At 42.5% G+C, this 24,533-nt stretch overlaps 2 protein-coding genes across 3 annotated transcripts in view; one reads left to right on the top strand and one right to left on the bottom strand.

Moving 5' to 3' along the window:
* Positions 1 to 2,746: 2,746 nt before the first annotated feature.
* SUMO2 (small ubiquitin like modifier 2) lies at positions 2,747 to 17,012 on the bottom strand. Of its 2 annotated transcripts, none has more exons than XM_045085932.1 (4): positions 16,844 to 17,012; positions 15,107 to 15,238; positions 7,752 to 7,823; positions 2,747 to 3,405 (listed from the first exon to the last, which is right to left on the bottom strand). In XM_045085932.1, the coding sequence occupies exons 1-4, from the start codon at positions 16,862 to 16,864 to the stop codon at positions 3,343 to 3,345; spliced, it is 288 nt and encodes a 95-aa protein (XP_044941867.1). In that variant the 5' UTR covers positions 16,865 to 17,012; the 3' UTR covers positions 2,747 to 3,342. The 2 variants fall into 2 exon arrangements, with proteins under 2 accessions (XP_044941867.1, XP_044941866.1); XM_045085931.1 differs by lacking the exon at positions 16,844 to 17,012 and adding an exon at positions 16,265 to 16,450.
* A 4,509-nt stretch (positions 17,013 to 21,521) lies between these two features.
* Positions 21,522 to 24,533, top strand: part of NUP85 (nucleoporin 85) — a 42,104-nt gene continuing 39,092 nt past the window's right edge. The window contains exon 1 of the mRNA XM_013054433.2: positions 21,522 to 21,540. Coding sequence (XP_012909887.1) covers positions 21,529 to 21,540 — 12 coding nt within the window. The 5' untranslated portion in view covers positions 21,522 to 21,528. The remainder of the gene's footprint in view (positions 21,541 to 24,533) is intronic.

Raw genomic sequence — 24,533 nt, 5'->3', positions numbered from 1 at the left:
TGAAAAACTTATGATATACTGTATGTTGGCTAATCGAATTTAAATAAATAAGAAAATAAACTGATCATCAAGTTACAGTAATTTCCACAAAAACATGAACAAGCAAAAAAAATGAACCAACCTGACACTCCTATTTCTGAAAAGTTGCTAATAATACGTTTTGTTTTGGCCTCAAGCCGTGTGGATGAACAGGAGGGGTGCTTCGGGAGAAAAATTCTCTCATTTCCCTGTACAGAATTGTGTTCATTTAGACACTATTTCCTACTTTCAGGATATAAATATGGGGATATTAATGTGAGAGCAGCCAGAAAGAGTTCAGTTAAATTGTTCCAACAATTAATCAAAATGGCAGTGTAACTCCCATCATTTGAACCTCCCCACCAAAGGTAAAGAAACTAAAATGCAAAGATTACTTCCAGCATTTTCAACAATTCACGTATTTTCAAAGTGTTCTTTAAAAAGCACTCCTCAGGGACGCCTGGAAGGCTCAGTGGGTTAAGCCACTGCCAGGGTCCTAGGATTGACTACCACATCGGGCTCCTTGCTCAGCAGGGAGCCTGCCTCTCTCTCCACCTCTGCCTGCCTCTCTGCCTACTTGTGTGCTTTCTCTCTCTCTTTCTGACAAATAAATAAATAAATAAAATCTTTTTAAAAATAAAAATAAAAAAATAAAAAGCACTCCTCAGGGGTTCCTGGGTGGCTCAGATGATCTCAGGGTCCTGGGATCGAGCCCGGGCATCAGGCTTTCTGAGGGAACCTGCTTCTCCCTCTCTCTGCCTACTTGGGATCTCTATCAAATAAATAAAATCCTAAAAAAAAAAAAAAAAAAAAAAAAAGAGCGCTCCTCAGGGAGCTGAGGAGCTGGCTGGCTCAGTTGGGAGAGTGGGCAATTTGATCTTGGGGCCATGAGTTCAGGCCCCACACTGGGTAAAGATTACAAAAAAAAAAAAAAAAAAAAACCCACAAAACTAAAAAAAGCTCCATTAAGTTTTTGCATAGAAAATCTGTCTTTATGGTAACAAGGTATCTGAAACAGGAACCATGAAGAATACTTAACAACAGTGGTAGTTCCACACTGACCCAACTATTAATAAGCTACAACACACATTACCAAACAGTGCCTTTTCCATGCTTTCTCCTCTGGCTTTTAAAATTCTTTTTTTTTTTTTTTTTTTTTTTTTTTTAAGATTTTATTTATTTATTTGACAGATCACAAGTAGGCAGAGAGGCAGGCAGAGAGAGAGAGAGGAGGAAGCAGGCTCCCCGCTGAGCAGAGAGCCCGATGCGGGACTCGATCCCAGGACCCTGAGATCATGACCTGAGCCGAAGGCAGTGGCCCAACCCACTGAGCCACCCAGGCGCCCCTGGCTTTTAAAATTCTAACAGGTTTTCCTACTATAAAGTTGATATTCCCCCCCAATATGGCAAAAGCTCAGACATTAATCAGTAAACTCCTAATTAAACAAGAACACAATTCAAGACCCTTTCCCTGGCTTGAATTTCAATCCTAATTTTTTATTTTTATGGCACCACCAAAGTCCACCACTTAACAGTACCTAGTACAACAACTCAAGAGACATGCACTTACCTGATCTAAGATTTCTTGGGTGGTAGCCTTCCCACACAGGTGCACAATACAAATTGTAAACGGAGGTTGGTAACACTATACATACAGGAAAATAAAAGTTGTTGGTTCGAGATTAACTCATATATACAGAGCGAAAGAACTATGGAATAGGGGAACCTGGCTGGCTGTCAGAAAAGCATGCAATGCTTGATCCTGAGGTCATGAGTTCAAGCCCCACACAGGGTGTAGACATTACTTCAATAAAGAAAACTTTAAAAACCTACAGAACACCTGCCGTCTAGGGAAGCTCATTCACCATAAAAATGGATGTATTAAAAAAAAAAAAGACCACACTGCAACAGTGGTAGAGTGAACTAAGTGAAAGACAAGGCATGATAGGATATGGGGACTCCATCCCAAAAGGCCACACTGGTGAATAGCAGGGGTGGAAATTCAGTTTCTTGAGAACCAATACAGAAGAACCGAATGAACAGGCACCAGACCTGTTCTCTAGTCCTAGTTTCACAATCATCTAGCTGTGTGACAAGTAACAACCCTCAGGGCCTCAGCTTCCTTATCTCTAAAACAGGGGTTAGAGTTAGGTAATCTGTCTTTCCAGCTCTAAGATTCTATTTACTGGTTCTATAGCTGTTACCCTTCCTCATACATTTGGGCTTAAAAACTGTGGTGCCCTGCATATTTAAGGCTCTAAGAGTGGATATATGTGGATAAATATTTACTGGCCTTCAACATCCTCAAGGAACAAAGACTCTATTTTGAGTCAGGGAACATTTATTCACCAAAAGAGGCTAGCATGTCTAAGCGATTCATCAGCAGTTAGCAAACTCAGAACTTTCTCTCAGCTGCATGTACTAACCCATTCTACCAGGTAGTGGTTACAGAAAAGAATACTTGAGACTAAATCCACATTATGACCCAATTTTTTTTTTTTTTTTTTTTTGCTAGTAAAGTTGCGTATTTAGAACTGCCTAAGCTTTTTAAACAAAGAGGCTGAAACATTAGTTGCTAGTCACTTATAAACTTTGTTATTGTTTTGTATCAGTCTGTCAGGAATGCAATGTAGCTTTGTCTTCCTTGAAATGTTACTTCTAGTAGGTCTACTCACTTCATGGTTTTTTTTCTAAGCTTCTCAATATTCTTCAGAATAAAGAAAACAGCTCATTTTAAACAAGAAGTTTATTTAAACAACAAGACGCTTGACTTGAAGGGAAAACTATCTAGGATTCATTTCTTTTAGAGTAATTTATCCCTACTTAAAGACAGATTGCCCTACATGTAACAGCTACGTACAAAAAAGTTATAAAATTGTCCTTGGTTTTACAATGATAAATGAAAAACATTAAAATTCTCCAATCGAACAAGGTATGCAAGGATTTTTATGTTGTTCTTTTTTTTTGTTAAACAGTGAGAGCAAAATAACTTACTGGAATATAAAGATAAGAGCCGACTGAGCATGCCACTAATGGAGAGGGGGGGATTTTCACAGAAGCAGTATTTTCCCCCATCCCATCTCCATTTGATGTCGATCAAAACATACCATTGGCCATTTAGTTAAAAAAAAAAATGCAATATGCTTGTGCACATACACAGTTACTTTATGTACAATAAAGGAATGGGGAAGGGGAAATGAAAGAATAGAGAAAACTATACTGTAGTAGTCGGGATGTGGCGGAACCAAATTGCGGCTTTCTAATTGAGAATGTCTTCTTGGTCTGAAGGAACAGAGTTCTGGAGTAAAGTAGCAGGTTCCCTTTTTAGTAGACACCTCCTGTCTGCTGCTGGAACACATCAATTGTATCTTCATCCTCCATTTCCAACTGGCATATGAGAGAAGAAAAACAAATGGAAGGCCACTGATTATCAGCTCTTAAGATTTTTAACTCTAGGACTTAAGTACCCCCAAAACTCAACAAGTTCCACCCAAATCCCATGTTCATTACTGTAGACATCCTACAGCTTAATGTAGCATCAGACTTCGGTTTAAGTTAATTTTTCACTTGGTCTTCCTTATATGAAGATTATAAAAAGCTTAGGGGTTTTTGTTTGTTTGTTTGAAAGAGGGGGGTGGGAGTTTTTGCCTTTTTTTTTTTTTTTAAGATTTTATTTATTTATTTGACAGGCAGAGATCACAAGTAGGCAGAGAGGCAGGCAGAGAGAGAGGAGGGGAAGCAGGCTCCCTGCTAAGCAGAGAACCCAATGTGGGGCTCCATCCCAGGACCCTGAGATCATGACCTGAGCCGAAGGCAGAGGCTTAACCCACTGAAGGTGCCTTAACCCACTGAAGGTGCCCCGAAAGCTGTTTTTAAGTGAAAAAGCTTGGGAGTGGCCTAGGTGGCTTAGTCGCTTAAGCATCTGCCTTTAGCTCAGGTCATGATCTCAGGGTCCTGGAATCTCTGCTCAGCAGGGAGCCTGCTTCCCCCACCACCCCACCCCCACTCTCTGCCTGCCTCTCTGCCTACTTGTGATCTCTGGCTGTCAAGTAAATAAATAAAATCTTTTAAAAAAAAAATGTTATAAAAATGGTAAAATAGGGGCACCTGGGTGGCTCAGTGGGTTAAAGCCTCTGTCTTCGGCTCAGGTCATGATCTCAGGGTCCCGGGATAGAGCCCCTCATCGGGCTCTCTGCTCAGCGGGGAACCTGCTTCCCCTCCTCTCTGCCTGCCTCTCTGCCTACTTGTGATCTCTATCTGTCAAATAAATAAATAAAATCTTTAAAAAAAAAAAGGTAAAATAATTCATCATGATAAAAATAAATGATATAAAAACAAAATAAATGAAAATAAAAATGATACATGTAAAAGATCTCACTGCAATGTTGTTTAGATGAGCAAAACTCTGGAAATAACCTAAATATAAAAAAACTCAAAGAAATGTGGTACACTCTTAACATGAAACACCACACAGATTTACATGTGTAGAAATGGAACTATCCCTAAGATACAGTATTAGGCTAAAAACAAACTTAAAAACTAGGTAGCGGAGTGCTTGGGTGGCTCAGTCAGCTGGGCACCTGACACTTAATTTCAAGTTGGGTCCTGATCTCAGGGTTGTGAGATCCAACCTTACACTGGGCTCTGGACTCAGGGCAGGGTCTGCCTGGGATCCTCTCCCCCTTCGCTTTTCCCCTTCCCTCTGCTCACGCTCAATCAAATCTTAAAACAACAACAAAAAAGGAGACAGAAAAACTGGTTATAGTATGACTATATTTGCATTTCTAAAAGGGTGTGTGTGTGTATGCACACACACACAGCACGGCAGTGAGCTCTGTGCAGTAAGGGAGGGGATACATGTAAGGACAGACTTACTAAAAAAGTACTTTAAGTTTTAAAACTGGTATTCACAAGCCAAGTTTGCAAGACTCACAACCCATACATAAAACAACCGTCCTTTCTACCAGAATAGCAAAATCTTGGTACATACGGCAGCGCTGTAAAATAAATAACCTTTATAACAGTTTATTATGCTGATAATTACCCTCAAAAAAATACGTTCTAAAAACTGGTAATTTGGGAAGAAAAAAAAACACAAAACAAGAACCCTGGGTACCTAAAGACAAGAAACAGAATCATTTCTAACAAAGTTCAAATACACTAAAGTAGGACCATAGCATTAAAATGTTAATGACTTGGGCGCCTGGGTGGCAACGTGGGTTAAGCCTCTGCCTCCTGCTCAGGTCATGATCCCAGGGTCCTCGGATCCAGCCCCACATCAGGCTCCTTGTTCATCAGGAAGACTGCTTCTCCCTTTCCCACTCCCCTGCCTGTGCTCCCTCTCTCACTGTGTCTCTCTTTGTCAAATAAATAAATAAATAAAATCTTTAAAATAAAATAAAATGTTAATGACTAAGTCTCAATTCCCTCTTTGTAAAATGAAATAGCATTCAGATATGAGAATTAAATGAATCGAAGAGAGTATTTAACAGAATATGGACACATACATTACTATTAAAACTGGTCATTAAGATATTCTATTTTTTTTAAAGATTCTATTTATTTAATTAACACAGAGAGAAATCACAAGTAGGCAGAGGTAGGCAGAGAGAGATGGGGAAGCAGGCCCCCCCGCTGAGCAGAGAGCCCAACCCAGTGCTCCATCCCAGGACCCTGAGACGAGTTGAAGGCAGACTTAACCCACTGAGCCACCCAGGCACCCCAAGATATTCTATTTTATATAATTCTACTATTTAATAAACATTGGGAGAATAATTCTAAAATGAATCAGTTTCATTCTACAGCAAATTCAATTTCAAATACTCAAAGGAGTTCGAGTCCACTTTCAACATAAAATTTCATAATGCAGATCCCAACAAATCCTTCTCACAGTTTAATATTTGCAGCCAGTAATGTAGAGACCAGAACTTGTTTTTGGTGGCAGATGAGAGCATCAAAAGACAGCAAATGCATTCTAAATATCCGAGTTTAATGTAAATAGGTTTTTATTCTTTTTAAACCATCAAAACATGTCTTCACCTATCTACTGAAATAAAACCCCAGGGATGTCACATTTTACAGTGAAACTTGAAATGCCTTTGAAAGGATAGAAGTCTTTCCAGTCTCTCACTCACCAAGAGAATGCAGCTCCTCCTTGTGGCTATCTCCTATAACTGCTTCTGAGAGACTCACCACGGGAAATCACTTCAAAACATTGTTTCCTCAATTACAACCCAGACATTTCAAATTTTTTTTTTTTTTTTTTTTTTTTTTAAATTTTTTTTTTTTTTTTTTTTTTTTTTTTTTTTTTATTTTATTTATTTATTTGACAGAGAGAGATTACAAGTAGACCGAGAGGCAGGCAGAGAGAGAGAGAGGGAAGCAGGCTCCCTGCTGAGCAGAGAGCCCGATACGGGACTCGATCCCAGGACCCTGAGATCATGACCTGAGCCGAAGGCAGCGGCTTAACCCACTGAGCCACCCAGGTGCCCCCAGACATTTCAAATTTTTAAAACACAACCAGAATAAGCTGCTTCACTCATACCATATTTATTACTTTCTAGTTTTTATAGACTGATAAAACATTTGAAAGTAGACAGGCTTCAATTTAAAATTCTATCAAAATATTTTTCCCCCCAAACGAAGTCTTGAGTGGAATCTCACAGGGTAAAAAGAAACAAATACGGGGCGCCTGGGTGGCTCAGTGGGTTGGGCCGCTGCCTTCAGCTCAGGTCATGATCTCAGGGTCCTGGGATCAAGTCCTACCACATGGGGCTCTCTGCTCAGCAGAGGGCCTGCTTTCCCTCCTCTCTCTCTGCCTGTCTCTCTGCCTACTTGTGATCTCTGTCAAATAAATAAAATCTTTAAAAAAAAAGAAACAAATACAAAGGCTTTCTGCAACAAAAGACCACCCAGCTGAACCCTTGCAAAGTGACTCCTAAAGAGATTAATGGAGGGACGCGTAGGTACCTCAGTCGTTAAGGGACTGCCTTTGGGTTCAAGTAAATAAAACCTTTTAAACAATTAAAAAATAGATCAAGAGATCAGACAGCATCACGTTTTGCAGAAGGCTTTGGAAAGTAACCTATTATCAAAAACCCTACTGATCCGGACACCTGGATGTGAGTTGGTTAAGCGGCGCCTTCGGCTCCCAGCATCCTGGGATCGAGTCCCACATCGGGTTCCTTGCTCAGCAGGAAGCCTGCTTCTCCCTCTGCCTCTGCCTGCCACTCTGTCTGACCAAAAAAAAAAAAAAAAAAAAAAAAAAAATCCCCCCCAAAAAACAAACCCTACTGATCAAGCTAAACCACTAAGAGACTTCCAGTTAGAGCCCCCAAGGTCCCTTTAGTTCACAAGGGCTGGTGAAAGAGAAGTCAGCACGAGAAGTGAAAATGCTCAGGGTCTACAACCAACCAATCACCTGTTGGGAACCTGGAGCATGATCAAGAGCTGTGGCGACAAAAACAGCATTCTGAAGTATTGTCTCCAAATAGCGCTGGCAATGGGAAAGATTAGACTAAATTAAGTAAATGACCTATCAGCTTTACAAAATGGTAACTGGTTTAAAAACCACTAGCATTTCCTGAAGAAATACAAATATTCATGATATTTTAAAGTTTTGCACTCTGGTAAAAAACTCTACTCCAATGTCTAAAAGTCTACAAATAAAAACAAGGCTGCTGAGCAAATCACAAAACACACTGACTTTTCTAGTTAGCACAAAGACATTTTACCTGTGCAGGTGTGTCTGTTTCATTGATTGGCTGACCATCAAATCGGAATCTGATCTGCCTCATTGACAAACCCTGCAAGAGAGTAAAAGCAGTTAAGAATGCAAGAAAACACTAAGAACTAAAATTATATGCATATTTAGCCATAAATATATTAAAAGAGAAACCTAAATAAATGATCATCAACATGTTCACATTTCTATGTGGGTAAAAAGATTTGGCATGACTTTCACATTCTCTGAACTATGTTTGAACTTCTTAGGAAGAATTTTTTTTTTTTTGAAAATTTTATTTATTTAATTGAGAGGGAACAAACTGGGGGAGGAGCAGAGGGAGAGAGAGAAGCAGACTCCCCGCTGAGCAGGGAGGCTGAATCTCTGGCAATCTCCCAGATTCCAGGATCATGACCTAAGCCAAAGGCAGACACACAAACAACTAAATCACCTGGGCGCCCAATAAATGATCAAAAGGTCTTTTTTAGGGGTGCCCGGATGGCTCAGTTGGTTAAGCAGCCAATTCTTGATTCTGACTCAGGTCATGACCTATTTGAGATTCTCTCTCCCTCTCCTTTTACCTGTCCCCAACTTACTTTCACTCTCTCAAATAAATAAATCTTTTTTTTTTAAAGGTCGTTTTAAAAAAGGTGTATTACTTTGAGACCACAGCTACTCCAAGTTTGAACAGATCATAGCTTGTGCCAAACTGCATTTAAATGAATTAGAAAAATACTAAAATTTATTTTTTTAACAAGATTTTACTTATTTGACAGAGAGATCACAAGTAGGCAGAGAGGCAGGCAGAGATAGAGGAGGAAGCAGGCTCTCTGCTGAGCAGAGAGCCCGATGCGGGGCTCGATCCCAGGACCCTGGGATCATGACCCAAGCCGAAGGCAGAGGCTTTAACCCACTGAGACACCCAGGCGCCCCAACTTACTGAAATTTAAAGTAAAATATATGCACAGCAACATTCTCCATTGCATTGAGAGCTCTCAAAAAGGGAATAAAAAACCCACCCTTAATAATGAAAACTGGAAGTCACCTAAATGTAACAATTAAAATTTTGCCTTAGAGCTACTTAAACTTCGGGTGCCTGAGTGGCTCAGTTGGTTGAGCGACTGCCTTTGGCTCAGGTCATGATCCTGGAGGCCCAGGATCAAGTTCCACATCAGGATCCCTGCTCAGCAGGGAGTCTGCTTCTCCATCTGACCCTGCCCCTTCTCATGCTCTCTTTTTCAAATAAATAAAATCTTAAAGAAGAAAAGCTACTTAACCTTCATTTCTAGCCAAACAACTCCTGTCACCAAGCAAAAGTAACCAAGCACAATGTTAGGCACGCCACAAGAATTCAACCCTTGGGTAATCAGCATTTCCACCATTACTGTCCTAAAACCATCCATAAGCATGTAAGCTTAAAACTGTGGAATACCTCAAAAGAACCACCTGCTTTTTAAATTCCTTCTTAGTACTTACCCAGACCAGCAATGATTATTTGTCAACCTCTCACTGAAAAGTAAGCTCCAGGAGGGACAAGAACCACTGACTGTCTTGGTTACATACTGCATTCCTTGCACACAGTAGGTGCTAATGGATATGCTAATGGTAATGATGGAATAAAACGGATGAAAATAGTACCTACCTTACCATGCTTCATTTTATTTAAAAATAAATCATTTAAAATAAATCTAAAGGGGCGCCTGGGTGGCTCAGTGGGTTAAAGCCTCTGCCTTCGGCTCAGATCATGATCCCAGGGTCCTGGGATCGAGCCCCACATCGGGCTCTCTGCTCAGCGGGGAGCCTGCTTCCTCCTCTCCCTCTGCCTGCTTCTCTGCCTACTTGTGATCTGTCTGTCAAAGAAATAAAATCTTTAAAAAAAAATTTTTTTTTAAATAAATAAAATAAAATAAATCTAAAGCCTACTAAGTTGAGGCGCAGCTTTATTACAAAAAAGGGAATTTTAAAATTACGAGTTTGGCTTCAAGAAATTTTTGTTATGTATTTGAGGAGGTAAATGAGCCTAAGCATGCCCCTTCTGCAAAGCAGATTCCAGTGTTTTACTAATCATTACCTACCTGACATAGGGGTGGGGAAAAGGGAAAAGGAGCACAGCTGGCAAGTGCAGCCAAAGAAAGACAAGATGGGAAAATAAAGTCTCTCCGGACATATGCTGTAAATATATTAACTGGAAAAAGAGCTTTTTAGGAAGCACCCTACCAAAAAAAAAAAAAAATCACTCCTGTATCATCCTCATACCACAAACTGTTACTATTGTTTGTGTAACTACTGTTACACAAATCCCTGCTTCAACTAAACTGAGTTCCTAGGACTAGAATATTGAAACAAAGTGCTCAATACTTGACTCCTGTATTCCTTTATTAAACATGGATTCATTAAGTCTGTCTTTAAAACTAACCCCAACATCAAGGTAAGTCTATCTTTAAAACTACCCCTAACATCAAGATCGTATTATACCTACCTTGAACACTCTAGCCTGTGACACATACCACTTTCGGACTAGCCTTTGTCTTGGAGAATGCGATTCCAGACCAGACAGGGGACACAACCTTAATTCATTCCTCATGACATCCAAATTTAATTTGTGATTATGCAAAGCAACCATGGATTAAATGCCAAGCCATTAACTACTAATTACACATTTGCAAACACTCCACTGAAGACCCATTGCTTTAACAAAATACGAAGCCATATGCTGGTTTCTTTCTCTATGTCCACTAGTAAAGTCCTATCATCAATGGCATGGCCGTTCAAAACAAGAAGGGAAAAAAACACAAGGCGAGAACAGGCATCATATTCCTTTATTACTACCTGTTTGCATGCTTTTCCTTATCAATAAAATGTTTTATTTTGCTACAGACCGAACGTCAAAAATTCAGGAGACCTGCCTTTCAGATTCCATAAACCACGTAAATTCAAACAATGAATTTGGAAACCAGTATTTGGATTTCACTTCTGAGTAAATCTTTTTTTTTTTTTAAAGATTTTATTTATTTATCAGAGAGAAAGGGGGAGAGAGCGAGCACAGGCAGACAGAATGGCAGGCAGAGGCAGAGGGAGAAGCAGGCTCCCTGCTGAGCAAGGAGCCAGATGTGGGACTCAATCCCAGGATGCTGGGATCATGACCTGAGCCGAAGGCAGCTGCTTAACCAACTGAGCCACCCAGGCGTCCCCACTTCTGAGTAAATCTTAACTCTGAGCTTCAGCTTCAGAGTTGTGCCACGGAAGAGTTGTGTGAGGGTATCTCTTTGGATCCCTACTTCTTCATTTCACAAAACCGAACTAAACCAATAAATCAGTCTGGGCTCTCTAAAGCCACTTAACATTCCACAAAATCATTAGTTATAGTAAATGCACACTAGAATGGCACAGTATGCCCTCAGCAAAAGAGGGCAAACTCAATCCTACATGTGAACAGAAAATTTATTTACAACCCAACTTCTGGAGGCAGCTTGAATGTTCGCTATCACTGTATAAGCATTTACCGAACACACTCATATATATGTCAGGTACTAGTTTAAGTTCTAGAGAAACAGTGAACAAAAAGGCCCTACGCTCTGTAGCTTACATTTTAATGGAAAGGCAAATACAGTGATCAATGCAAAAAACAAAAAACAGTGAGAGGACCGAGTGATGGGAGCAAAAGCACTGTGAATTAATCAGAAAAGTCTTCAAAGATAGTAATCAACCAGGAGTGGAATAAAATGGCTAAGGGCTCAGCACTATCCAAGAGAAATCTTATGTGAGCTACACGTCATTTTAATTTTTTTTTTAAAGATTTTATTTATTTATCAGAGAGAGAGAAGGGGAGAGAGCAAACACAGGCAGACAGAATGGCAGGCAGAGGCAGAGGGAGAAGCAGGCTCCCTGCTGAGCAAGGAGCCAGATGTGGGACCCGATCCCAGGACGCTGGGATCATGACCTGAGCCGAAGGCAGCTGCTTAACCAACTGAGCCACCCAGGCGTCCCCATTTTAATTTTTCTAATTGCCACATTAAAATCAGGTAAAATTTTAATGTTTTAAATCAATGTTAAAAATCCTTTTAACATGTAATTGACATTTGAAAAATTAAGGTATTTTACTTTTCCCACTATGAGTTTTCAAAATCGGGTACATATTGTACACTTTCCAGCACATATTAATTTGGACTAGCCATGTTTCAGGAGATGAGCAGTCACACATGGCTTGTTATCTACTGTTCTGAACAGCACAGGTTTAAATAGAGAACACAATTTGTTGATGGATTTTATAGGAGTTATAAAGCATCATCAAGGATAATCCCAAGGTTTTGACCTCCCGACTAGATATAACACAGTGCTATTTACTGAGTAGGGATACCGGAGAAAAAGATTTCTAGGAGCACAATCAAGAGTCTTTCAATAAATAAATAAAATCTTTAAAAGGGGGGGGGGACGCCTGGGTGGCTCAGTGGGTTAAAGCCTCTGTCTTTGGCTCAGGTTATGATCCCAGGGTCCTGGGATGGAGCCCTGCACCTGGAGCTCTCTCTCTGCTAGGGAGGGAGCCTGCTTCCCTCCCTCCCTCTCTGCCTACTTATGATCTCTTATCTGTCAAATAAATAAAATTAAAAAAAAAAAAAAAGAGTCTTTGGCATATGCACTTTTGAGATGCCTATCAGCTACTTGAACTCCTCCAAAGATCCAACTGAGTTCATTAGAAAATAAATATGAGCATTTAATTAATCTTGATAGGAAATCCTTAGTCAAAAATCAACTGTCCAAAACAAACAAAACAACAACCCTTTAGCTATGCAAATTAAACTGAGTAAATATTCTAGGCTTTTGAGAGGCTATACCCACACCTAAAAAGAAAATGGGGGGGGGGCACCTGGGTGGCTCAGTGGGTTGATCCTCTGCCTTCAGCTCAGGTCATGATCTCAGGGTCCTGGGATTGAGCCTTGCATCGGGCTCCCTGCTAGGGAGGGAGCCTGCTTCCCTCTCTCTGCCTGCTATTCTGCCTACTTGTGATCTCTCTCTCTCTCTGTGTCAAATAAATAAATAAATAAATAATCTTTAGAAAAAGGGAACTAATCTTTCCAAATTTTCCTGAATCTTATCTTCAAATTATATTTGCATTCCAAGTGATATGCAGTGGAATTATATTTTTAATGGATTACCAATGCTTCTTTTCCCCTAGTGCAAATTAAGAGTGGCCCCAAGTTTAGTCAACTTAAACTTAACAACTGAAAAAAATTCAAGAAAAACTTTATTTACATGAGTAATATATTAAATTTTAACATACCAGGAAAACCGCCTAATTCTTGATTGACCCACTAACTCCATTCTACAGAACAATTTCTTATATTTTTAAAAAATTTTTTAATAAAGATTTTATTTATTTGACAGAGAGGCATAGCTAGAGAGGGAAAACACAAGCAAGGGGAGTGGGAGAGGAGAAGCAGGCTTCCCGAAGAGCAGGAAGTCCAATATGGGGCACAATCCCAGGACCCTGGGATCATGACCTGAGCCACCCAGGTGCTTATAAAGACAATCTCCATACGGGACGTACTATATGTCTTTGTTTTTCTGGTACACAGTATGATGCCCCACCACACGGTAGGCATCTGATAAGTATCAGATAAGTAAAAAGATCCTTTGGGGCCCCTACAGGAAATAAAGGAAGTCTTAAATATGAACTTTTAGGATTAATAGAGGTTATCAATAGATATGTCTAGTAAAATGCTAATGGTTAAACTAGGTGGTAAGCATATGGGTATTCAATGTTAAGTTTTTTCAACTTTGCTCTACATTTGAGTTTCCATATTAAGTTTTGAAAAATAGGACCCTTTAAAAAATGTGTGACAAGGGGCACCTGGGTGGCTCAGTGGGTTAAAGCCTCTGCCTTCTGCTCAGGTCATGATCTCAGGGTCCCGGGATCAAGCCCTGCATCGGGCTCTCTGCTCAGCAGGGAGCCTGCTTCCCTTCCTCTCTCTCTGCCTGCCTCTCTGCCTACTTGTGATTTCTGTCAAATAAATAAATAAAATCTTAAGAAAAAAAAAAGTGACAATTCAAAATCTAAAATTTAATAAAAAGATATGCTGAGAACTTTGTTGAAAACCACTAAATCTAAGCATGAGTTTCTACTTTGTAAGAAGTGTGCTATGTGAAAGTTCTACAAGATGATTATCTTTTAAAATTCCCCTGTAACCTGAAGGGGCACTAGTGTTCAAATATGGAAGATGCTAGAGCAAAAATTCTTTAGCACAAGTAGGAAGTATATATTTATTAGTTGTTCAAAGGAATTTTACCAAAATTCTTCAAATAAGATACACTGAAAATCAGTATCTTTTAAGGAATTATAGGATTAGTTTACATATGAAGCTAAAAGAATCCTATAAGCACAGTGTTCTATTACAAATAAATTATGCATAAAATAAAGCTTCAATCTCAAAATGAAGTTTATCTTCAGTTTCCTCCAAATGGCCTTAGAGCTCATGCAGGAAGTCCAACAAGTATCAGCTCAAACTCAATCTCCCAACTTCAAGAGTTGTTTTTATTTTTCCAACTTCTACAGGTTTAAGTCTTACTCTATTTTGAGCCTATTTTTAAGGTAATTTGCATTGCAGACAACTTGTTTTAGGCTAAAAGAATGACTTTCCCAACTTCAATGGAGTAGAATTAAAAAAAAAAAAAAAAACCCTTCCACCAGGTTATTAACTGATAAAGGTATCAGAGTTTTTGTTAGACTTGCAAAAGTCAACTTTAAAGTTACCTCTTTATTGTTACAGATTCAACCTCACAAAAGGAATCTTCTTTGTCTTAAACCCTGCATTCACCTCCCAGCAGCTATTCAGCTCTACTTCTTGCTGTCCATTTACTAATTACTGAGTAAAATAACATAGGAATGTTTTTGCCTGACTCAGGAGGTTAAATTTCTTGACCTCTACCATGAGTTAAGAAAATACTACAATTCTACATGCACAATTTAATTTTATTTCCAAATTGGTTTAAATGCTCAAAACAAACTGTTCTGACAGGACACAAATTTTAAATGGATTAAAAAAAAGCCTGAGACGAAATTTTATCAAGTTCATTCTTATTCTCTTATAGAAGTAGAATCAAGTCCCCTGGGGAACAAATTGCATGTTGTGACTATAATTTGATGAATTCTGGCATAGGACTAGAATCATACAGAATATTAACCAAACCATCCTAAGGGTTTTCATGAAGCATCAACATACCAAGTGTAGGAAAGAACTGATATGTGAAGTATATAAATGCATTCATTCAACCAAAGATAATTATATTATGCCAGTCTAGTTTCTATTCTCAAGAAAATTAAATTTTTCTTAATAAGTTTTATTGGAAGTGCATATGTCAGTTCCTCACCTGTCGTTCACAATAGGCTTTCATTAGTTTACTAAGTGGTGTATGCCTCTTAATCTTAAACTGCACCACAGAACCATCCTGCCCCGCCACCTTCAAATTAATATGATCGTTGTTCTCAGTCTTGACTCCTTCCTGTTGAAAGAAAAATAAAAGTGTAATTTGGAAAATGTGAAAAACAAACACCTTTTAAAGTAGCAGCAGCCCAACTTGCTTCAGAAATCAACAGGTTTCTCATTCTGTATGATAAAAGAGTATACAGCTGTTTTCAGCCGCTGAAATCAATCTGAAAGATGGAAAATCCTGGAGCAACGATATTAAATAGCTGTCACAGAAACAGAAAAGCAGACTACATGCAATATACCGTCAGCGATAACCATCGATTTTTAAAGATGGGTCCCACTCAATGCACTGAAAGGTACCCCTGTATCTGAATTTTCTAAAATGGCATATTTTATCCCCCCAAAATATATGTCATTTCCCTTAAAAAGATTAAAATAACCGTCTTTTCTCTTTATACAATACAGAACGCACGGATAAAAGTCTAGACCTTGCAATTGAAAACTCATTACAACTGTCTTGTTAAAAAGTTACTAAACTCAGTTTAATAACATATCTCAACTACATTTTTAAAAAACCTCCCTGAGGAATATCCCCCGATTCTCTCTGAAGCAGCGGTAATAACTCAGAACCACTATTCCTGTTCGCCTCTATGAGCAGCCTCACTTTTGTTTATTTTCAGTTAAGAGCTCTTATTCTCCCCTCCCCTTTGTTGTCATGGGTCAAATGCCGTTTTCTTCCAAGTCTTCCTCGTAGATTTCCACCCAACCTGAAGTTCGCCCAAATCCAGGGCTGATGAGATTCTGTAGCCCCCAAGTCACTTCAGAAAAGGAAGGGGCAGGGGGTGTCACAGAACAAACCCGACCAAAGTCCCGTGTGCCAGGAAGAAGTGGAAGCCTCAGTCCTCACGGGAAGAGCCTCCCGGTGCCTCAAAACCCGCGTTAAAAAGTTCAGCCCGACCAAGTCTTTCTGCGCTCCCCTCTGCCTGCAACTTCCCGAGACCGCATGGTCTCGGCAGGTTAGGGGTGATCTGGCACCAACGGAAAAGCCCCTGCCCAGCCCCCTGGGAACCCCGAAGCCGGGAAAGTGGGAAATACTCCCCGCGAATCCAGGAACCCCCGACCCCTCACGACGGCCCGATGGGGAACCCATCGGCAGCCCATTGATTCTCCTCGAGCCCTCGCCAGGCCAGCGCGGCGCGGGGCAGGGGTCCCCAGATGCCCGCAGCCCCCCATCCCTGAGGGGAAAGCCCCGAGCGGAGGGAACTCCCCGCCACCGCGGAGGCGGCAACACCCGCCACGGCTCCGCGCGGGGTCCGCGGAGGGTGGGGACACCGCGCGCCCTAACGCCCCTCCGCACGCGCGCCCGGCCGGCCGGGCCCGAGGAGCTCCGCTCGCGGCCGATGGGGCCGCGGGCGTCCGCGATCCGCCCGCCCTACTCGCGCCCGGCGCGCACTCCGAGGCGGCCGGGGGCGGGGGAGGGCGGTGGGGCCTCCTCCGGCGCGGGAGGGAGGAAGAGGGGAGGGAGGAAAATGGCGCGGAGCGCCCGGGCCTGAGCCGCGGCCGGCCCCGTGGGGGGCCCAGGAAGGCGCGGGGAGCCCGCGGCGGGCTCAGGCCGGACCCCGGCCCGCGCCGTGACCCCGACCGCGCGGGGAGCCGAGGGAGCCGGCGCCGAGCTCACCTTGGGCTTTTCGTCGGCCATGGCGAGCGCCGGAGTCTCCTCAGCTGCCGCTTCACAAAAGAGGTACCAGGTCCGCACCGAACGAGCACACAAGCAGCACCAGGAGCGGCAGAAGAAGGAGGCGGCAGCGGTGGAGGAGGGAGAGGGCGCGCGCACGTCGTGCGCTCCCTCCCCCCACCCTGCGTGCGCGAGCACGAGCCGCCGGGGCTTCCCATTGGTTGCCGCCTCGCGGGAGCGCGCAACGCTTACATAACCACCCCCACCCCCCGCCTCGCACCGCCCCGGCCTGGGCCCGGCGCCCGCCAGGCCGGCGGGAAGAGGCGCGGACACGCGCACCCGGCCCGCCGCGGGGGCGCGCCTGGCTCTGGGCGGGGCTGTATTGTCCTCCTTCTGTGGTGGAGCTTAATCAAAATGGCTTCCAGCTGGTCCTCGGTGGGGACGAGGAGGTTTGAGGCCTAGACCTGGGACTCAGGCTGGGGAAGGCAGACTGACTAGAGGAGGAAGGGGGAGCCTAAGTCAAAGCCTTAGTATGAGGTTCTGGGGAAAAAACCCTCTTGTTGGTGGCCCAAATGCAGCTTTCTACATGGTTGGAGGAACATCACACTCACTCAGCCTCTCATCCTCTGAATTTCAAAGCTTCAACCTGAACGCGCTTCCCACCGGGCTCTTGCTTCAGTGCGGTGCCTACTTCTTTCTTGCTGGTGAATCCGTACTTTGCTAGCTGAGGAAAAAAGGTCCATCCTACAAACTCCTTAACTCATGGCCTGGGTCCCAGCCTCCAAGAGGAAACAGGATCCCTGACAGTGAACCACCTAATATCGAGCTTCCAGACCAATCGGTCAGGTTAAAAAATAGAAGTAGGTCCTTCCTGTCTTAGGAGCAATCCTGACTTCAAGGCAGTGGATGGATTCCTCCCACTACTCTAGGTAGGTTTTATTATTCCCTTCGTCTTTATGCTTTCTTCCACTCCTCCCTTAGCATAGAAAAAGCCTCTCTCGATTCTGTTTCCTTCTTAAGTTACCAACATATCTCGCTCCATTCTTGGCCAAACATCTTGAAAAACTGTCCATGCCAGCTGCCTCCACTCCCTCACCTCCCACTCACTCCTCAATCCACTGAAGCCTGGTGCTGTCCCTGGAGCTCCCCTAGAACGGCTCTCTGCAAGGTCACCACAGACTTGTGTGCGGGATCCAGCGTGCTTCCCCAATCCTCACTCCTCGGAATCCCCTACCGGTGACTTGGGGCTGTTGATTCCGGCCTGTCCTTGATCCCTTTGCAATTCTTTTCCTACTCAGGCCTTCCCTTAAATGTTCCATGCGTTGTGTTTTAGATCCTTTTCTCTTATCATTCTATTCCCTCTCCTGGGATGATTTCACCCACCTTCTATCACCACCTATTACCTAAGGATTCTCAGATATGTATTTCTAAACTAGGTGTTGCTCTGAGCATCCAACCCATAAATCCAACCGACTTGTGAACATCCCCACTTGAATGTCCCAGAGGCACATCAAACTCAGCAAATCTCAACTAAAATTCCTCACTTCACCTTCTGGGAACCCACTACCTTTCTCCTTGGAGTTCTTGGTTCACTGAATGGCGCACCATTACAACTGTTGTTCCTCCAGGCGGGAGAGCCAGGGGGCTTCCTTGACTTCTTGTTCTTCACCCCCACCCCCTCACCTCCCCATGCAATGGATCTCTGAGTCCAGTCTATTCCACCTGCTAAATACCTACCAAATCTAGTTGCTTCTCTTCAGGCTCTGTCTGGTCTCTGAGCCAGTCTGTATTTGCTGGACTTCCAGCTGATCCTTCATGGGGAAGAAGACGCTTAAGACCCTACATGAAAGACAGGCCAAGGAAGGCCGATGAATCAGGGCAGGTAGGGGAAGCCTGAATTCAAGTCAGCTTACCCCGAGACCACTGCAATAGCCTCCTGTTTTGTTATTTTTTTTGTAAGGTAAGTCCCTCTTGTGCCTGTATATTTGAGTGGCTCAGAATCATCTGAGGTACCATTTTTTGTTTGTTTGTTTTTGTTTTGTTTTGTTTTAAGCAAGCTCTACTCCCAGCATGGGACTTGAACTCACCTCCCAGAGATCAAAAAAGTTGCCTGCTCTACCAACTAAGGCAGATGGGTGCCCCTAGAGTACCAGTTTAAATGCATATTTGTAGGAAAATAAAAGAAAATAAATGCACATTCTTGGGCAGTGTGGCTCTGGAATCCCCCATTTAAAAAAAAAGATTTTATTTATTTATTCATAAAAGACAGAGAGAGAGAGGAAGAGGGATGTGGGACTCAATCCCAGGACCCTGGGATCATAACCTGAGCTGAAGGCCAGCATTTAAACAACTGAACCACCCAGGTACCCTAGAATCCCCCCTTTTTAACAAACCTCCCTGATGATTCTTTTTTTTTTCCCCCCGATGATTCTTACACACACTGGTCTGAGAACCACAAACCATTCTAGAGCAAAAACAAAAAAAGTTTTTGCCACTCCTTGGTTCAGTGGCAGTCCTCTGCCTTGAAGGGTAAAGTCCAAAATTCCTATAAGGCCTACAGAGCCCTTTGAGAGTTAATCCAGGCTAACCATTCTAGCTCTTTCTCATCATTTCCTCCTGGAAATGTCTGCTTCAGTCATATTCAATTACTTAGGGTTCCTGAATGTGCCAGCTCTCTATCAACTCCTAAGCTTTCATCCATTGTAGGTACTCAAAGATTCACTGAATGAGTAAATAAATTGAAGCTATCACTATGTGTAAGGTCACATGCTAGGCATTGATCAAAGTCCCCAACTCAAGTAACTTATAATCAGGTCAGGGGTGGGTAGGAAATACACAAGAAGTGAAAGGGGAAGAGAACCAACTTCTGGGCGTCAGGCACTGAGTGGGGTTTTACTAATATTAGCTCATTTTCTCCTTACACAAACCCTTCCAAGTAGGTGTAGTATTTATTTGCTACTGAGGGTCAAAGGAGTTAAATAACTTGCCCAATATCACACAGCTGGCAAGTAGTGTTGATTGAGGTTCTACTGTATGCCAGGGAATGAACAAGCTGGGTGCTATGCCAGGTACTACAGAGAAAGAAAGAGAGAAGCTATCCTTGCTCTCCTGTACCTAGGTCTTCTGTTGCCATCACATACCTTCCCAGCCTGATAAGACTGGAGAACCATCAAAAAGGAATATGTCCTGTTAAACTTACCCTGGTTAATATATGTGGGCCTCCAATAATCAAATGGTTGTTTAGTCATTAGCTTTTAGGCGACAGGTGTGTCTTACAGTATCCTTCCTCTCCAAAGTTATGCTAAATTATAAAATCACCTTCGGGCAAAGGAGGAGCTCCTATAAAAAGTAGTTAACATATGTGTGAGCAATATATATTCCAATGGCAGGGCACTTGGGTGGCTCAGTTGTTAAGCCTCTGCCTTCAGCTCAGGTCATGATCCCAGGGTCCTGGAATCGAACTATATACATCAGGGTCCCTGCTCAACAGAGTCTGCTTCTTCCTCTCCTACTCCCACTGCCTGTGTGCTCCCTCTCTTTTTCCCTCCTTCTCAAATAAATAAAATCTTTAAAAAAATAAAAGAAAAAAAGATAGTACATTCCAATGGCAGACTGGAATTCTATGAGCTGAACCTAGGGGATCTACTGAAGTTGTATGTGAGAGTCTCTTTACAATTTCCAAAGGGGAAAAAATGTGAAAAGATAGAAATTTCCCAACATTAAGCTTGTCCCTCCATCATTTTTTTAAATAAATATTTTAGTTATTTATTTGACAGAGAGAGGACAGACAGCGAGAGAGAGGGAACACAAGCAGGGGGAGTGGGAGAGGGAGAAGCAGGCTTCCCGCTGGGCAGGGAGCCTGATGCGGGGCTTGATCCCAGGACTCTGGGATCATACCCTGAACCAAAGGCAGACATTTAAGGACTGAGCCACCCAGGTGCGCCCCCCCCCATCATTTTTATAGGGGAGGGTAAGGGGGTGGCTGTGCACTGGAAGAGGGTGCTTTAGAGTAAAAAGTAGAAGGGGTAACAGATACAGAAAAGAACAATGGCAAATTTTCTTTTTCCCCCAAAGACTGATTGATTGATTGATTGATTTGTTTGACAGAGATCACAAGTAGGCAGAGAGGCAGACAGAAAGAGAGGAGGGGAAGCAAGCTCCCTGCTGAGCAGAGAGCCTGACATAGGGCTTGATCCCAGGATCCGGAGATCATGACCTGGGCCGAAGGCAGAGGCCTAACCCACTGAGCCACCCAGGCACCCCCAATGGCAGATTTTCATCAAGTGATTATTATCTGGGGATTCTGTGCTAACCCCTTGATCCTCACTAAACCTCTATTACTGTCCCCATTTTACAGAAGAAGAAAATAAGACATAGAGAGGTTGGCCAACTTGGTCACCCAGCTTGGAGTGGCAGAGCCAGAATCCTATGAAACTCGGGCTTTCCAACTCAGAGCCCAGTGCTTAGTTCCTGTGGAACCACATATAGATCCCTATGCAAGGAAGAGAAAAAAACAGGCAGAAAAAAGAATCCTAGAATAGTCCAAGAGCACCAGTTGAGTTGTTTTGACTTAAATTTTTGTTTGGTATTCTCTCAGCAGAATTTGAAAGTTCCATGAAAGCAGAGACCTGTCCGTCTTGTTTGCAGTTTTGTCCCCAACACCTTGCGTAGTTCTTGGATCCTGAAGGATGAGAGAAGTGGTAAGTGAGGAGGAGAGCTGTGTGGTGAGTGTTTTCACCATTAGGGGTTGAGTAGGAACTTGGGCAAAGAAAGGCCTCGTTCCTCTAGAAATCTAATTAAATATCAACAATTGGTGTTAGAAGGTAAGTAAGGGTAGGGTAAACCTGCTGCAAGGTACTTGTCAGGGCCAGCTGCCAAAGAAAAAACAATATTCCTACAAGTAGTAGGAAAACAAGAATCACAGAGTCTTATTTAGAGCTTTAAGTCTTTGTGAAAACCCCCAAGAAACACATAACTGAATGTATAACATAGACAACTAAAGCGTGTAGTTTATAACATCAAATTTCCTTCCCATTCTAACAAAGGTTAGTTGAGTCCTTGAGCTATGTGTGTGAACACTGTAAGAACACTGAATACTGAATGCCTAAATACTGCAGGAAATCTGGAGGCAGAACAGTGATATTATAGAAAACTTCCAGCTTTCTATCTTTGCGTCATGGCAAAGATGGGACTCAAGATAGTGCCAACAGCCAAAGCCAAGAACCTGCTATATTGCACTTTAAATGTGTCAGCTGGGGTATAACTGTAGGGAAATATTGTCCCACATCACAATACCATACTATGTAGTAATATACGTATTGCCCACACATGAGTTAGAGGATGGCCCTGTAAGGACCTTTTTGAAGGCAGGTATCATGGCTATTCATCTTTGTAGTCTTGGCAGGTAACAAAGTCCTGAGACCCAGTGATCGGCAAATATTTACTGACAGAGCAATACAATACTTACATAGTACTTGTCATGAGAAAACCAAAAGTGCCTGCAGTGGGTTTCCTGAATGCAGCTTCTACACTAGAATAACAATGTATTTGAACCTGTTAATGCTCCAGTCCTTCTCTGTCCATCTCTGTCCATTTCCAGACTCTAGCAGGGCCCAGTGACTCAAAGCTGTTTGCTCCATAAAATGAACAGAAATTGGTGCACCTGGGTGGCTCAGTGGGTTAAAGCCTCTGCCTTCAGCTCAGGTCATGATCCCAGGGTCCTGGGATCGAGCCCCCCACATCGGGCTCCTTGCTCTTCTGGAAGCCTGCTTCTCCTTCTCCCACTCCCCCTGCTTGTATTCCCTCTCTTGCTATGTCTCTCTCTCTCTCTCTCAGATAAATAAATTAAATGTTTAAAAAATATATATCTATACTCTTCAAGCTCCTGTTTGTGAGTGATTCTGCTCACCCTGCAGTGGAGAAGATAACTGGCAGAATGGTTCTCGAACAGTGGTCCCTTGGGCAACAATATCACCTCTACTTGTGAACTGGGTAGAAGTGCAAATCCCTGGGTGGTACCCTAGACCTTCCGAATAAGAAGCTCTGTTGAGGGGGCGCCTGGGTGGCTCAGTGGGTTAAGCCGCTGCCTTCAGCTCGGGTCATGATCTCAGGGTCCTGGGATCGAGCCCCGCATCGGGCTCTCTGCTCAGCAGGGAGCCTGCTTCCTCCTCTCTCTCTCTCTGCCTACTTGTGATCTCTCTCTGTCAAATAAATAAATAAAATCTTAAAAAAAAAAAAAAAAAAAAAAAAAAAGAAGCTCTGTTGATAGAGTCCACGAGTCAGTGGTTTAACAAGCACTCTAGATAATTCTGAAGCTCCCTGAAATTTGAGAGCCACAGGACTAGAACAGCTTTTACTCCTCCAGTAGTGACTTTGTCACATTTATAATTTTATTTCTCAACTTGAAGTCTTACATGGGGCTATAAAGCAAGTTCTCACAAATAAGGCCTTATTTGTGCATGTGCACATATGTATGTATCTATATATGTATCAATATACATATACATATATATCAATATACATATGTATATGTATGTGTTTAAAACATTTATCAGGAAATTACTTTTATTTTTATTTTGTAGTTTTGTAATTTTTAAAAATTTTTTACAGCTTTTTAATTTCTTTGATGGAGGGAGAGAGCTAGCGCATAAGAAGGGGGAGCAGCAGAGGAAAAGAGAGAAGCAGGATATCCATGGGCAGGGAACATGACATGGGGCTCGATTCCAGGACCCTGGGATCATGACCCAAGCGAGCCGAAGGCCTACACTTAACCGACTGCGCCGCAGAAGTGTCCCTGTTTTTTTAAGTAGGGTCCACGCCTAGTGCAGAGCCCAATGTGGGGCTTGAACTCATAACCCTGAGATTAAGACCTGGTCTGAAATCAAGAGTCAGATGCCCAAATGACAGTCACTCAGGTGTTCCAGGGAATTATTTTTATTTTTATTTTTTGTTAAAGATTTTATTTATTTGTTTGACAGAGAGACATAGCGACAGGGAACACAAGCAGAGAGAGTGGGAGAAGCAGGCTTCCCGCTGAGCAGGGAGTCCGATGTGGGGCTGGATCCCAGAACCCTGGGATCATGACCTGAGCCAAAGGCAGACATTTAACAAATGAGCCACCCAGGCTCATTTTATTTTTAAAAGATTTTATTTATTTGTTGAGGGTGGGGTGAACACAGGACCGGGGGTGGCAGGCACAGGGAGAAGCAGGCTCCCTGCTGAGCAAGAAGCCTGATGTGGGACTTGATCCCAGGACCCTGGGCTCATGACCTGAGTCAAAGGCAGATGTGTAACCCACTGAGCCACCTAGGCATCCCGGGAATTATTTTTCAAAGGAATAAAAATTGGGGGGACGCCTGGCTGGCTCAGTTGGTAGAGCATGCAACTCATGATCTTGGGGTTGTGGATTCAAGCTTCACAATGGGTGTGGCGGCTACACTTATAAATAAGTAAATAATTTATAATAAGTAAATAAGTAAATAATTTATAAATACTTATAAATAAGTAAATAAAATAAAGGATAAAATATTTTAATTCCTTCACATTCCCATAATACCACACTTATCTCTCAATTTTGTCCACTTATTTTTCAATGTTATTTATTTATTTTTAAAGCTTTTATTTACTTGAGTGTGTGTGCGCATGCACACCTGTGAGCAAAGGTGTGGGGGTGCGGAGATGGGGGAGGGGCGGA

The sequence above is a fragment of the Mustela putorius genome, unplaced genomic scaffold (assembly GCF_011764305.1).
Source record: "Mustela putorius furo isolate JIRA1106 unplaced genomic scaffold, ASM1176430v1.1 tig00000873_pilon_pilon_pilon, whole genome shotgun sequence".
In the NCBI taxonomy this organism is placed as follows: Eukaryota; Metazoa; Chordata; class Mammalia; order Carnivora; family Mustelidae; genus Mustela; species Mustela putorius.
This window is presented reverse-complemented; position numbering and strand designations above follow the sequence as displayed.

What these genes read in the sequence shown, in the direction of transcription:
- SUMO2 (XM_045085931.1), bottom strand. Translation starts at nt 16,315, where the DNA reads ATGGGTTCCCCATCGGGCCGTCGTGAGGGGTCGGGGGTTCCTGGATTC. An exon ending in CGGGGGTTCCTGGATTCGCG is followed by an intron (nt 15,239 to 16,264) that starts GGGAGTATTTCC and finishes TTCTTTCAACAG; the next exon opens with GAAGGAGTCAAGACTGAGAA. An exon ending in AAACAGACACACCTGCACAG is followed by an intron (nt 3,406 to 7,751) that starts GTAAAATGTCTT and finishes CTCATATGCCAG; the next exon opens with TTGGAAATGGAGGATGAAGA.